General features: G+C 51.0%; 1 protein-coding gene across 1 annotated transcript in view; it reads right to left on the reverse strand.

The window, feature by feature from the left end:
- Positions 1-436: 436 nt before the first annotated feature.
- PAPPA (pappalysin 1) overlaps positions 437-12,846 on the reverse strand; it is a 250,562-nt gene continuing 238,152 nt past the window's right edge. The window contains exon 22 of the mRNA XM_060153316.1: positions 437-938. Within this exon, the coding sequence (XP_060009299.1) occupies positions 831-938 (108 nt within the window). The 3' untranslated portion in view covers positions 437-830. The remainder of the gene's footprint in view (positions 939-12,846) is intronic.

The raw sequence follows: 12,846 nt of genomic DNA on the forward strand, positions 1-12,846 counted from the left end.
TGGTCCCAAGGCAAGATCTGGGGAATGGGATGGACATTATGGCCTCAAGCCTCAAGCAGGGGGCTGTTATAATACCTTGACATTGCAATCCTAAGCCATTTCCAGCTTGGCCTCGAACCCTGGAGTTGGGGTAAAATCCCCCACGGCAGCGGAAGAATTCGGGGGCTTTGCATACCTTGGATTCTTTACCTCTTCCTGGGTCCTACTTCCCTAGAAGGTAGGTGATCAGAGACCGTTTCACGTCCAATCCCGAAGGAGGGCACCCTTGTGCACACCTTCCATATTGTAAGCCACAGGCTGTGAACTATCTTAGCATTTCAACACTTGGTCCTGGCAGTTTCTCTAACTCTCTTTCTCCCAAGGACAGTGTCGGCTAGGAGCCCGGGAGAGGAAAGACTGAGCCTGCCCCAGTCTCTCTCTGCTCCGTCTCCAAAACTGCCCTCACGCGGGTGTTCGCGCGGGTGCGTACACAGGCACACCTACTAGCCGCAGGTGGGCACACTCCTAGATACGTAACTCCTACATACATGTTTCTTGCTGTGGTCGTGTGACAAACGGTTAGAATTTTAGGAGGCTCAGGGACTGCACGCCGTATGTGCAGTCCGTCTAAGACTTTGGGATGGGATTCCATTCCATCATTCAGCATGGCGAGACTTGGTTCACGTGCCCCCACTACGAGTCCTTCCTGGGTGAAATTAAAGGCAGACCGGTTGGGTGCTAAGGATCCCTGGTGTGGAGAGGCCATTCCGTTGAGCAGCTGACTGTGAAATCAATACCAAAGGGATGCGGGTCCTGGCATTGGGAATTCTTTGACAACTCCTTGTCCTTCCTTAGCCATGGCTGTATCCTCGGAGGTCTTTCCGGCTGTGTTCTTGGGCCTGGGGGTCCCGACAAGCACAGTCACCCTGTAGGTCACAAGACATAGGGAAGGGGGTGACCTGCAGAGAGAAAGATAGAAGAAGTGAGCCAGGTGGTTGAGGCCAGAACAGCAAATTCCAGAGGGGCAGTGCAGGGCAGAGGGCAGATCACTGGATTTGGGGAGCAGCAGATTCAAGACATGACTCTGCTTCTTACTAGCCCTGTGATAACTTTTATCAAGGTCACCATGGTCATTATCATAGCACCTCCCATTTTCAGGGGCATTTATTACAGGTCAGGCAAACTGCTAAATGCTTTCCAAACAGGAAAACACTGAATCCTCTGACAACTCTGTAAGACAGACACTAAAACAATCACCCTTTTATAGGAGAAACTGAGGCGGAGAAAGGGGCAGGCATTTGCCCAAAGTAATAAGTGACAAATCTAGTATTTAAAGTAGAAAAAGCAACCTCCCCCGGAGCCCCAGGTTCCTAGCTGTGGAATCAGTAGAATAAGACAGACCTTGCACTGTGGACTCTGAGGGCTGAATGAAATCATGGGTGAAAAATTGTAATGTACTACACCAGAGTTGGTTAATAGACTTGTACAATGGAATATCTAACTTACAGGGCTGTTGTGGTGATCAAGTGATATAAAGGATGTGACAAGGTCTTTTAAGAAAACATAACTCTCTGCATATATCGGTAATTTTGATTTTGAGAGGCAATGATGAAAACAACAAAAGCATTTGTCAGCAAGCTCAGACCACCTTCTAGGGGGCTTAAATCCTGGTGGGGAACATTTCACAGAGAGACTTTTGCAGAAAATTTGGTTGAAGGATCTCAGGAGCGGATTTCAGCATGGGAAAAAGCGAGAGGCATACAACATGACAATTCGATATAAGTATATATTATGAAGGTTAGAAAAAAATTAAAAGAAATTTAAAAAGAGAAAGTGAGAGGCCCACGTTTCAGTTCCGAGTCCATCCCTTCACACGCGGTGTGACCTTGGGCTGGCTGTCCTTTCTAGAAACAGTGAGAAAGAGCCCAGTAGAGTGAATGTCCTCCCCACACAGTGGAGGATCTGTCTTTCCAAAGAGCACAGTGCTGTCCCTGCTTGAGCCCCAGCCTGGGCTGACGCGAGTGGATTTCACCTCATTGCATCATGACATTTGCATATAACTTCCCCCAGAGGGTCCCCCATCTGCACAGATGGATTTAATGACCTCGTTTGCCTCCTGCCCCGGGGAAGGGTCTCGAGTGCTCACACAGGCCTGGAGAGCATCTTTGTCTCTCTAGCCTGTGGGCTCATTCTCTATAATTCTTCTTCTCTCTGCCCCTGTGCCCACCCTCCCTCTCTCCCTCCCAACCTCTCTCCACCCTGCAACTTTTCAACAATTTAAACTGTAGGAATGAACAGGAAGATTGAAGCAGAAGCCCCAGCTCCCTCACCTAACTGAGGTGTGACCTTGAGCACGTGACAATTTCTCTGAGCCTCAGTTAACTCCGTCATGAAATGGGAGTGATGAAAGCACACACCTCCAGAGGTGGTGACAAGGGGTAATGAACTAACCAATGGAAAACCCCTAGCAGGCAGTGCGTGCCGCGTGCCGTCTCGCTTAGCGGGACGGGGACTGTGTCAGCCGCGTTCATTCTTGTTTCCCCAGGGCCTAAGCCACAGAATACGAATGCAGGCCTGTTTACCTCTCCATCTCTCTCCAACTCTCTCACTGTGCTCAGGCTAGTGCACTTGTTTCTCTTTTCAGTTTAAGCTCACAGGTGCGTGAGGCCATGGTGAGTATCCCTGGAGCTGCTTCCATGCAGAGCCTGCCTTGCTGCTTACAACTGCTCACTGTGCCCTGTTCAGGACACTTCCTAGCCTCCATGCCTATGCACAGGTGGTACCGTCTGATCTAGAGCATTCCTCTGCAACTTCTTCACCTCTAAGACAAGCAGAGAATGTTAGAATTGGAAGAGACCTAGAGAAAACCCTCTAGTCCGTGTGGGGAAACTGAGGGCAGAGCCACGTCCAAATCTCACAGCTGAGGTCCAGTGGGGAGACCACCACCATGTGAGCCGAGAGGCCTGGATTAGCGTCCTCATTTGCGTCATACTCGCTGAACAACTTTGGGAAAAACCCCTTCACCGCCATCACCCTGAGTTTCTGCGTCTACAAAAGGTAGATCATTTTTTAAATGATTTTTAAAAAAATGTATTTCATATGGTTGTGAGCAAAGATGAAAGAGGCAAAAACCCATCCTCCTGCCCATGCTAACGTTAAGATGACCCAGTTACCGCGCATGTCTTCTGCACAGTTAGTTTTCTCTGCAACTAACTCTTTCCCATTGGGCTCCTCGATTCGTTAGGGACGGCTTCACATCTGGTCTATGTCTCACGCTTCCTGCTGCGCCTCACACAGGCAAACATGCAACAGATTCTCTCGGAATACGACACAAAGTCCTTAGCAAGAGTTCAAGGCCTTGCGTGGTCTCCACACTTCTCAGACCTCACCTGGTTCCCTTGGTCCCCTCACCCTCGGTGGCTTTATTTACTGGTGTTTTCCTGCTTTTGCAGCCATTCCTGCTCCTCCCTTTTCCTGGCCAGCTCCTCTTCCTGTGCCAGGTCGTACCTCAAGCACCGCCTCCTCCCTCATTAGTCTGGCCAGAGACGGCACCATCATGCTCATCCCATATCCCAGCCTCCTCTCCTTACACCATTCTTGTGCGGAATCACTTCTGCGCTTGTGTGCCAGGGCAGTCCGGGCAGGGACCATGTCTGTCTGTCGTTGAACTGAGTCTTTATCTACCATATGGCAGGCATTCAATGGACCCACGGATGGAGCGACATATGAATGCGCAAATATACAGGAAAAATACAAGTCGCGGGGCCTCTGTTCTTGCACTCATGTGCTGTGTGACTTTGTACAAGTTACCTCCCTTCTCCGGGCTTCAGGTTCCCTGTCGATCTGTACATTAAGAGTTGATTTTAATGATCTCTACCTTCCCTCTGTCTGGAAAATCCTTCACAGTCTGAGAAAGGCAGAAGGCAATGCCCTGGGCAGAAAAGATGGAGAAATGCAGACTTTCTCCACAGCTTTGTGTCTTACACGTTCCCCTTTCTGCCATCTGCAGTTCCACTGGCTTCTCCAAAGCTACCGGCTGGCAGGGCCCTACACCCGTTAGCTTCTCAGGCCCGTCTGGCCAGTCTGGCTGTGAGAGCATAGTGTGACCATTTGCTTTCCTCCCTGGGCCAGCCCAGGGAGTTTCAGCGTTTCCCTAAAGAAATGGGTCTGGAACCTAAGGGAAGGAATTTCGGTCAGAACACAACGAAGTCTAGAAGGTTTGGTCTCAGGGAAAAGAAAGATCCAGGTTCTCCTTGTGGCCCCCCCACATGCTTGTAGACGCAGCTCGCTAGGGGCCTGGAAGGCAGCGCTGCACGGCTTTCGGCAGGTCCTTGGCACCTGCGGACTTGGACTCCCCTCTGTGAGACGAGCGTTCTGGTGAGAAGCCAGTGAAGCAAGCAATGCTGCCTCCAGACCAGCTCGTGGAGGTCCCCGTGCAGAGGACCCGCATCGGCACCTTGCCCTTCCTCTAGCCTCTCAGTGAACTGCCTGTTCAGGGCCTGCCTGGCGGGGGTGGGGTGGGGTGGGGGGGCTCCTCTCCTCCCAGGTGACTTCACTGATCGAGGGCCTACGATGGGGAAGAGAGGGTGGATATCGCCAGCCCTGCCCACTCCCCCAGGTGTTCCCAGGTCTGACCTGGAAGAGACGGGGAAGCCTGTCTGTCCAGGTTCGAGGCTGTGAACACCACTATACACACACATACACACGGGCCCCTCCGGAGGCTGTCCGCGTGGTGGGTGATTCCCGTGTGCTAGCTCATGGGTTCCACACAACCTCGGAAGGCTTACAGATGGGAAAAATAGAGGCTTCAGCATGTTTAAAAAGAAACAAACTTGTCCTGGGCCTCACTTAGTAGATGCTGCAGGATTCTAACCGCCCCCCCCCCCCCCCCCCCCCCGCTGCAAACACCGAGAGCTTGTCAGCAAGTGAGAGGAAGGGGAAGGCACCTCTTCACACCCCGACCCGGCTGACCGCCGCGTGGTCTGTTTCACAGCCACTGGCCTTTCATCCCTTATTCTGTGCCTGGCACCCAGTTACTCACTCTTCCCAGCAACACTAATAAGGCAGCTATTCTTACTATCCTCGTTTTACGTCTCAGAGGAAACGAAGATGCAAAGCGGTGAGTCACTGGCTTGGCATCTGCACCCATTTGTAACCGCCCCTCGGCACCACCCCCACGGGGCAGGTAGAATGGGAGTCAGGTTCCCCTTTTCACAGAGGGAGAAACTGATATGGAGAGAAGAGTCCCATCCTGATAAAGCCGGCTCTCAGCCCGATTCCCAGATGCCCTGATTCCCCAGGCAGCTTCCCACCTTATCCCCCAGACAACCTCCCAAGAAAACCTACCACCCACGGCACCAGTGCCGCGGTGGCCAGTTTACATCTGGGATTCCCAGCACCATGTGGCCAGGCTGTCCCATAAACGGCTTGGCCACCCACTCTGGGATTCTGTCAACAAGCCCAGGTCGGTGACTAAAGGCCAGGATTCTCTCTTTTTCCTCTAGGCTGGAGATGGTGCTCAGCACAGGGGTTTCTCCCAGTGGGTGAGCTGCCCAGGATAACACCTCCGCCCGCGTGTGTGAGCGGCTCAGGAATGCAGCCTGGCAAACGCCACAGGGCCCTGGCTGAAGGTCTGTCTGAGGCTGACTTCTGAATCAGACTCAACAGGGAGGTCACAGGCAGAGACTGTGCAGTGTGGGGCAGCAGGAGGCATCCTGCACTGACGGTCAGAAAGCCTGGCTGTCCACCCACCCACCGTGGGGTCCTGGGTGAGTCACTGTACCACAGTGAGTCTGGGGGGCTTCATAGTGTTGGTGCAAAGACTTGATGACATCAAGTAGACCAAGGCCTGATGCTGAGGATGAGGGCTCCCCTGCAAGCTCCTTTGGGGTAGGGTAGGTCTGTGTCTGGCACGGGGCATGCAGCAGTCAAAGAACACAGAAGCTTGTTTAAACGTGGGTAAGTGGAGGAGAGAATGGAGAAAAAGCATGGGTAAAGTGGAGGAACACACCAGGCTAGATGAGAAGGAGACTTGGCTTTGATTCCTTGCACTGTTAGTCATGTAGTAGCGTATGCTAGTAGGCAAGTTACTTCTTTTGGCCGGAGGGGAAGCTGGGTGGGGAGGGGGGGAACTTCAGTTTGTCTATAAAATGGGGGAAATAACAGTCCTGCCACAGAGAAGTATTTTGGATAAAGTATAAAATTCAAGTAAAAGCACTTGCACAGTGCATGGTGTATCGTATGTGCTCAGTAAATAATGCTGGTGATGGTGACAGTGGTGATGGCATTGACAATGGATAATAATTTGGGGGGATAGAAAGGTCTGATTCCTTTCATAGGATCAAGTTGAAATGAGTGTTTAACTCACCCACAGGAAAAAGTCAAAGCTACACCCCAAATGGGGGAAATCGTAACACTCCAGAAAGCAGTGAATTTTGGACAAGGAGATTAGTCTACTTTGCTTAGTCATTTGCCTGTTATTTCTTACTAATCTTACAAGTTCAGCACATCCGTCCCCTCTTCCAGGAAGCCTTTTAGGATCCTCTAGGCTGGTTCAGTGCTTAAAATCACTGCTCCCTGGATACAGTTCAAATTCCGCAGCATGGTTTATAAAAGCCTTGCTCATGCCTCTAGTCTCACCTCTCTCACCCGTTCCCCTCTTGCACTGTGCTCTAGCCATATTCAGGGATTAGGGTTTCCTTAATGTGTTCCCTTGTTCTGGGCTTTTCACAGACTCTGCCCTCTACCAGAAATACTCTTCTCTCTCATCTTTATCTCTGGCCCTCCTCCTACTTCTTTTACCTGAGTAAGACCTACGGCACCTTCCATGTCTCACCTGATGTTGCCTTTCTCTAGGAAGCTGCACTGACGCTCCTCAATTGCTGTGTCTCCATTAGCATTTACTGTGCTCTTAATGCCTGGCCACTGGTCCCCAAGATACGAACACAGCATGGATAGGCCCAGGTCCATCTCGCTCGTGGCCTAGCACGGTATCTATCACACAGCAGGTTCTCAGCAGTGGGGTGCACCAGAACTTGGGATATAACAGTGATCAAAATAAATGCACCTTCTTGCTCTCATGAGATTTTCATGCCAGCAGCCAAGAGGTATAGAGATTGCCAGACGATAAATACTAAATACATTTTACAGTATGTGCCGAAGTGATGTGTTATGGAAGGAAGAAAGCATGGAAGCCAAGGTAAACGGGTGTGGGAGTGCCAGAGGTGATGTAAGGTGGGTGGTCAGGGTGGGGCACATTGCGAACACAACACTTGGGCAAAGACTTGGAGTGAGTCATGAGGATGAACGGAGAAGAATGTTCTTGGCCAAAAGCACAGCTAATGGTGAAGACTGGAAGGTAGGAGGATGCCTGGCCTGTGTGTGGGATGGCAAGGAGTCCAGAGGGCTGGGGTGAAGTGGGGCAAGCCACCCATGGTGGGGGGTGAGGGCAGAGAGGTCTGGGGGTGGGCAGAGCACGCAGGCCATCATCAGGAGGACTGGTTTTCACTCTGGTAAACGGAGGGGCACGGAAGGGCTGTGCATAGAGGTGTGAGGCCGCCTGACTTCTTTTCTGATGACCATTCTGGCTGCTAAGCTGAGATGTTAGACCTGTTGATGTATATCCCCAACTCTGCAACTCAACATCCAACCCTTTATCAGCTCTGCTAAGACGGCTGCTTTCCATCTCATGCTTTGTTATCTTCCCATATCTTATAGAATCGCTAGCCTCCTTGGACCAATGGACTACGTTTGGGTTTCATGCCCTTTCTCAAGAAAACAGGTTTTCACTTAGATTAGCGAAGGCATGTGGCAACCCTACATTTAATGTCATCAGTTGGGTGTGCCGTCCTGTGCTGAAACATGCTCCTGGGCTTATTTCTTTCATTCTGCCCTGAGCCCAGCCCTGATCAGCCCTCAAGCTCCTGTTCACTCACCACCTCACTCAGGAAGCCCTGTGGAGGGTCCTTAGACATGAATCTAATCCAAACATCAAGAGAGAAAAACCTAATGAACCTGGCCTGCCCAAGGCCTCAGAGCTAAGCTGTCGAACTGGGACTGCATCCCGACTCCCCAGACATCTTCCAGAATCAGTCTCTTAGCAGCCGCCCGAGACATGACCGTAACCAGCGTTCCAGGCCACCACGCCTTAGAAAGCCCTGGTATGTCCAATATTTTAAGGTTGTCTCTCCTTCCTCCCTTACACCCCCAACACATGCTTACTTAGAATGATTTCAATTAGAAATGAATATGTTTTTGTTATTGTTACAAGGGGAAACTGTTGAAGCAACCGTTCTGGAAATCTGCTCTGTATTCTAGACTCAGGGCTCCAACAGGAAAATAATAAGCTGGCATGTGAGCAGCTGAGTCCCTCCCCTTCCTGCCTGCCTTGAGCTGCACACAGGTGTCTGGGCAGGAAGCTGGTCACCCCTGTCGGATGGAGTTTCCTGCACTGTCTTGCTCTTGTCGGCCAGCGGGGCCCAGGTCACCCCACAAGGCAAACGTGGGGAACAGCTGATGTCTATACAGACAAACAAGGGGAGGAAGGCTGGAGAGAGCAGACAGACATCATTCTGGCCCAAGTGACTGGGAGGAGGCCCCAGCTCTGGGGACTGGGGAGAGGTTTAGGGGGAGAGGAGGCAGGAAGGCAGTCCAGGAGAAAGTGCTTAGCTCTGGGGCTGCAGTTCATACCTAGGACCAGGCCAGGAGGACCAGGAAAGCAAGAGGCCCATCCACTGAAGGAAGGGCATGGTGCAAGCCCATTGCAACTAGATGCTCAGAACGGGGGTCAGAGGCAGGTGCTGTGCGGCGCAGAGTCCCGAGCTTTGTGTCTCAGTGCGACCACTTACTGGCTGTATGGCCTCAACCCTTCTAAGCCTCAGCTGCATCATCTATAAGGTGAAGATAAAAGAGACCACACCTACAACAGAGCTACTGTAGTGATGAAATGAAATGACACATGAAAGAACAAGGGACACTATGCTTGGTAAACAGTGAGCTCTCGAAAAACAGTAACTACTATCATTTGCTTGGAGTCAGGAAATCCTAAATCCTACACAGAGAGCGGCCACCTGTACAAGTGATTCCACCTGAGTCTCAAATGTGTACTTTGTTGGATGGTTCTGGAGTCTAAATGGAATAATATGCACAGAGATTCTAACCCATGGCCAAGCACGTGGTAAGTGCTCAATTACTGTCACTTGGGAAGGTGCATGAGTCAGTCTGTGCTGCCAATGAGATTCTGAGCACCAGGCTCAGAGTTCACGGGCAGGGAACTTCCCACAATATGGAACTGGGGCCAAGGGTACAGGTGGGAATTAAACAGGCTAGCAGGTGAAGGACAGGGGGAGGAGAGGAAGGAAGCCTGTCTCTGGCCCCTCTCCTGCCCTGAGAGCTTCCTGCTGTGGAAGCGGGAGGCAGAAACCAGGACTTTGTTGTGTTCAGGGGAAACTCCTGTCTGGGTAGTCACGATTGATTGGTAAGGCTGGGAGCCTCAGCTATTCCCCACCCTGTCGCTGCTCCTGAGAAAAGCTGCTTTCTCCTTCTCAAGGGGAGGGGGTCCCACACCCAGGGTTCCCTGGCTGTCTGGGTCCACAGTGAAATGTCTCCAACTGGAACGGGCAGGGTCATGCCCAGGTGCACTGAGGACAAGGTTCTGTCCCCACCTGCTTTCCTCTTCTGAGACTCAGCCCCACGCAGGAGAAAGAAAAGAGCTGGGCTTGTGAGTCAGTCAGACAGAACTGGGTTCGAATTGGGGCCTTGGCATTTGCAAACAAGTCCTGTAAGTAGTCTGAACCCAAACTGGCTCCCCTGTGCAATGGGGCTGGGGTTGAAATGAGCATTAGGAAGATAACAGAGGATGAGTGTCTGGCAGTGTCTGATGTGCGGCCACTCACTCAGGGGTGTTCCGTCTTATTAAAAACTATCTACCTCCGTACAGCAGCTCACTGCAAGGATAATTGGTTGTGGATGAGAGAGTAGAAAGGGTCCAAGAAGTTGGAGTTTACGTAGAAGTTAGGTTGGGAAATTTTAATCGTAGGAATATGACTTTAATTCGAATCACCTTTCTTCTCCAGAGGTCAGATTTCCAGGAGTCTTGAATCTGAAGAAAGTTCCAAACACTTCTGAACAACAAATAACTATGACAAAGCCACGTGCACCCTGAGAGAGGTCATCCGGCTCTCTAATACACAGGTCACACATAGTTCCAACAGCTGTCTCCACTCTGCCCCTAACCACTACTCAACCTTCACCAGGAAAACTCCTACTCATTCTTTAGGACTCAGTGTAAATGTCTCTTCCTCAGGGGAGCTTTCTCTGACCTTCACACTGTTCTCCAAAAGATCCCACACCTTCCCTTCATTGTCCCTTCTGCAAAGGTAATCAAATACATAGCTGTATACCTCACTGCTGAAAATCTGGCTCCCAAAACATACTGCGAGCTGTACAAGGGTAGGTATGCTGTCTGTCTGGACTCTACCATGTGCACACAACCTGGTCCAGTGCTCAGCCCATAGAGATACTCCATGAACACACATCTCCTTTCACGGAGGGAGCCTGGTCACCTGCACTCTGAGTCCTAGGCCGACAGGAAGAAGCAACAATTTAAAGTGGGAGAAGGTACTCTTTTAACACAAAAATCCAAAATTGCATTTATAATGTGAGTAGAAAAGAAAAGGGGGGAAAAAAGACTAGGGAGCATGTTCAGAACCAGCAAAAAGCTAACTAACTCTGGGTCCCTTAGTAAAGAGACAGCACTCATCTCAGGGCCCTGGAGCCTGAAATTGCTGTAGCTGAACCCAGTATAGAAATAGAGTCAAAATGGCCATTTGAGATATATATCTATATATTCAAATGACTGTAATAATTTGGAATCTGCACCTGAACCTCAATCAATCACGACTTCACGTCCCTACCACGTACTCCCTAGAAATAACAATCCACTTAAGGAAGTTTCCCACTAAAATTAGTTTTATTTTTTAATGTTTTAGTATGTAAGTTATAGTTGGTAGGAAAATTCTTTTAATTGGAGCTGCTCTTTCTCCAGCTGATGGTGTCAGGTGAATAACATTTCGTAATTCTACACAAACTTCTAAAACACAAACTTCATTGTTCACTGTTAAAGAGGCTGACTCCAAGGGAGTGAAGGAGACACACTGTATTCGTTTGGTAACAGGTATCAAGGGCCTTAAAAATGCTCACACCTGGAGGGGGGATGGAGATGGTGGAAGAGTAGGACGTGGAGCTCACCTTCTCCCACAAAACATTAAAAAATACATCTACAAGTAGAACAGTTCTCACAGAACAGCTACCAAACGTTGACGGAAGACCTCAGACCTCCAGAAAGACAAGAAAACCTCCACATAACCAGGTAGGACAAGAGGAACAAGAAAAAGAAGGAATCTGGATGGGGCCTGAGCCCCAGGGAGGGAGCTGTGAAGGAGAAAAGGTTTCCACATGCTGGGAAGTATCCTCCCCTGCGGGGAGAGCAGACTGGATGGAGGGGGAGGTTCAGAGCCTAGGAGGAGAGCACAGCAACTAGTTTGCGGACGGCAAAATGGAGCATAACCTGCACAGAAGGTCGGCACCACTGCCCTGCAATCCGTAGCCTAAAACACCCCTCTGTTAGTGCAGGTGGGGGCTGGGTGCTGAAGCTCAGGCTTCAGAGGTCAGACCCAAGGAGAGAACCAGGGTTGGCCGTCTGGAAACAGCCTGAAGGAGCTGGACCGTGGCAACCAAGGGTATACTCGGAAGAAGACTGGGCCCACCAGAGAATCAAGGCACCATTATTGTGTGTGGGGGGGAAATGCATGAGGAGAGGGGTGGGACCACCGTTAAGAGCTTCTTTCCCTGTGAGCACTCCCAGGCAACAGGACACCACCTACAGGAGCTCTGGGGGCGGGTGCGAGTCACTGCTGCCATCCTGGGCTCCAGAGGCAGGCACAGGCCACCACCACGAGACCTGCACGCAGGAGCCTGTCCCTGTCCCCGATGTCCCAGGAGAACTCAGCACCCGCCCTTAGGAAATCTGCGAGCAGGCACCAGGCCCTACTGCCAGTGTCCCAGGAACGTACAAGGGCCGCTGTACCTGCATACCCGACATCAAGGGAATAACGGACAGCATGTTCTGAGGAAAGAGGCCCCAGGCGTCCACACTAAAAGCAGTCCCTCAACTCTGGAAAAGAGGGTGGAGTAGAAGGACTTGAGCTCACCTCCTCTCATGAAAACACCAACATCACAACTAACTGCTGGACAACCATCGATAAAAAAGACTGGAACCTACCAAAAAAGATATTTTACATTCAAAGACAAAGAAGCCACAATGAGACAGCAGGAGGGGCAGTTTCACAAGATAATCAAATCCCATGCCTGCCAGGTGGGTGACCCACAAACTGGAGAGTAACTATATTGTAGAGGTTCTCCCACAAGAGAATCCTGAGCCTCACATCAAACTTCCCAGCCTGGGGGTCTGGCATCGAAAGGAAGAAGCCCCAAAGCATTTGGCTTTGAGGGCCAGTGGGACTCGAGTGCAGGAGCTCCACAGGACTGGGGGAAACAGAGACTCCACTCTTGGAGGGTACACTGGGACCCAGCACAAAGCAGTAACCCCATAGGAGCTGGGGCTGGACCTACCTTCAAGTCTTAGAGGATCTCCTGGGCTGGCAGGGATTGGCTGTGGCTCACTGGGCGGGGGTGGGGGGGGGAGAATAACACTGGTGGCAGAAGCCCCAGAGAATAGGGGCTCTCCTAGGCTCTGATTGGTGTGAGGTCTCCCGGAGGTCCCCATTTTGGCATCACATCCTGGCCCTACCCAACAGCCTACAGTCTTCAGTGCTGGAACACCTCAGGCCAAACAACCAGCAGGATAGG

Source organism: Lagenorhynchus albirostris, chromosome 7, assembly GCF_949774975.1.
Source record: "Lagenorhynchus albirostris chromosome 7, mLagAlb1.1, whole genome shotgun sequence".
NCBI classification, from domain to species: Eukaryota; Metazoa; Chordata; class Mammalia; order Artiodactyla; family Delphinidae; genus Lagenorhynchus; species Lagenorhynchus albirostris.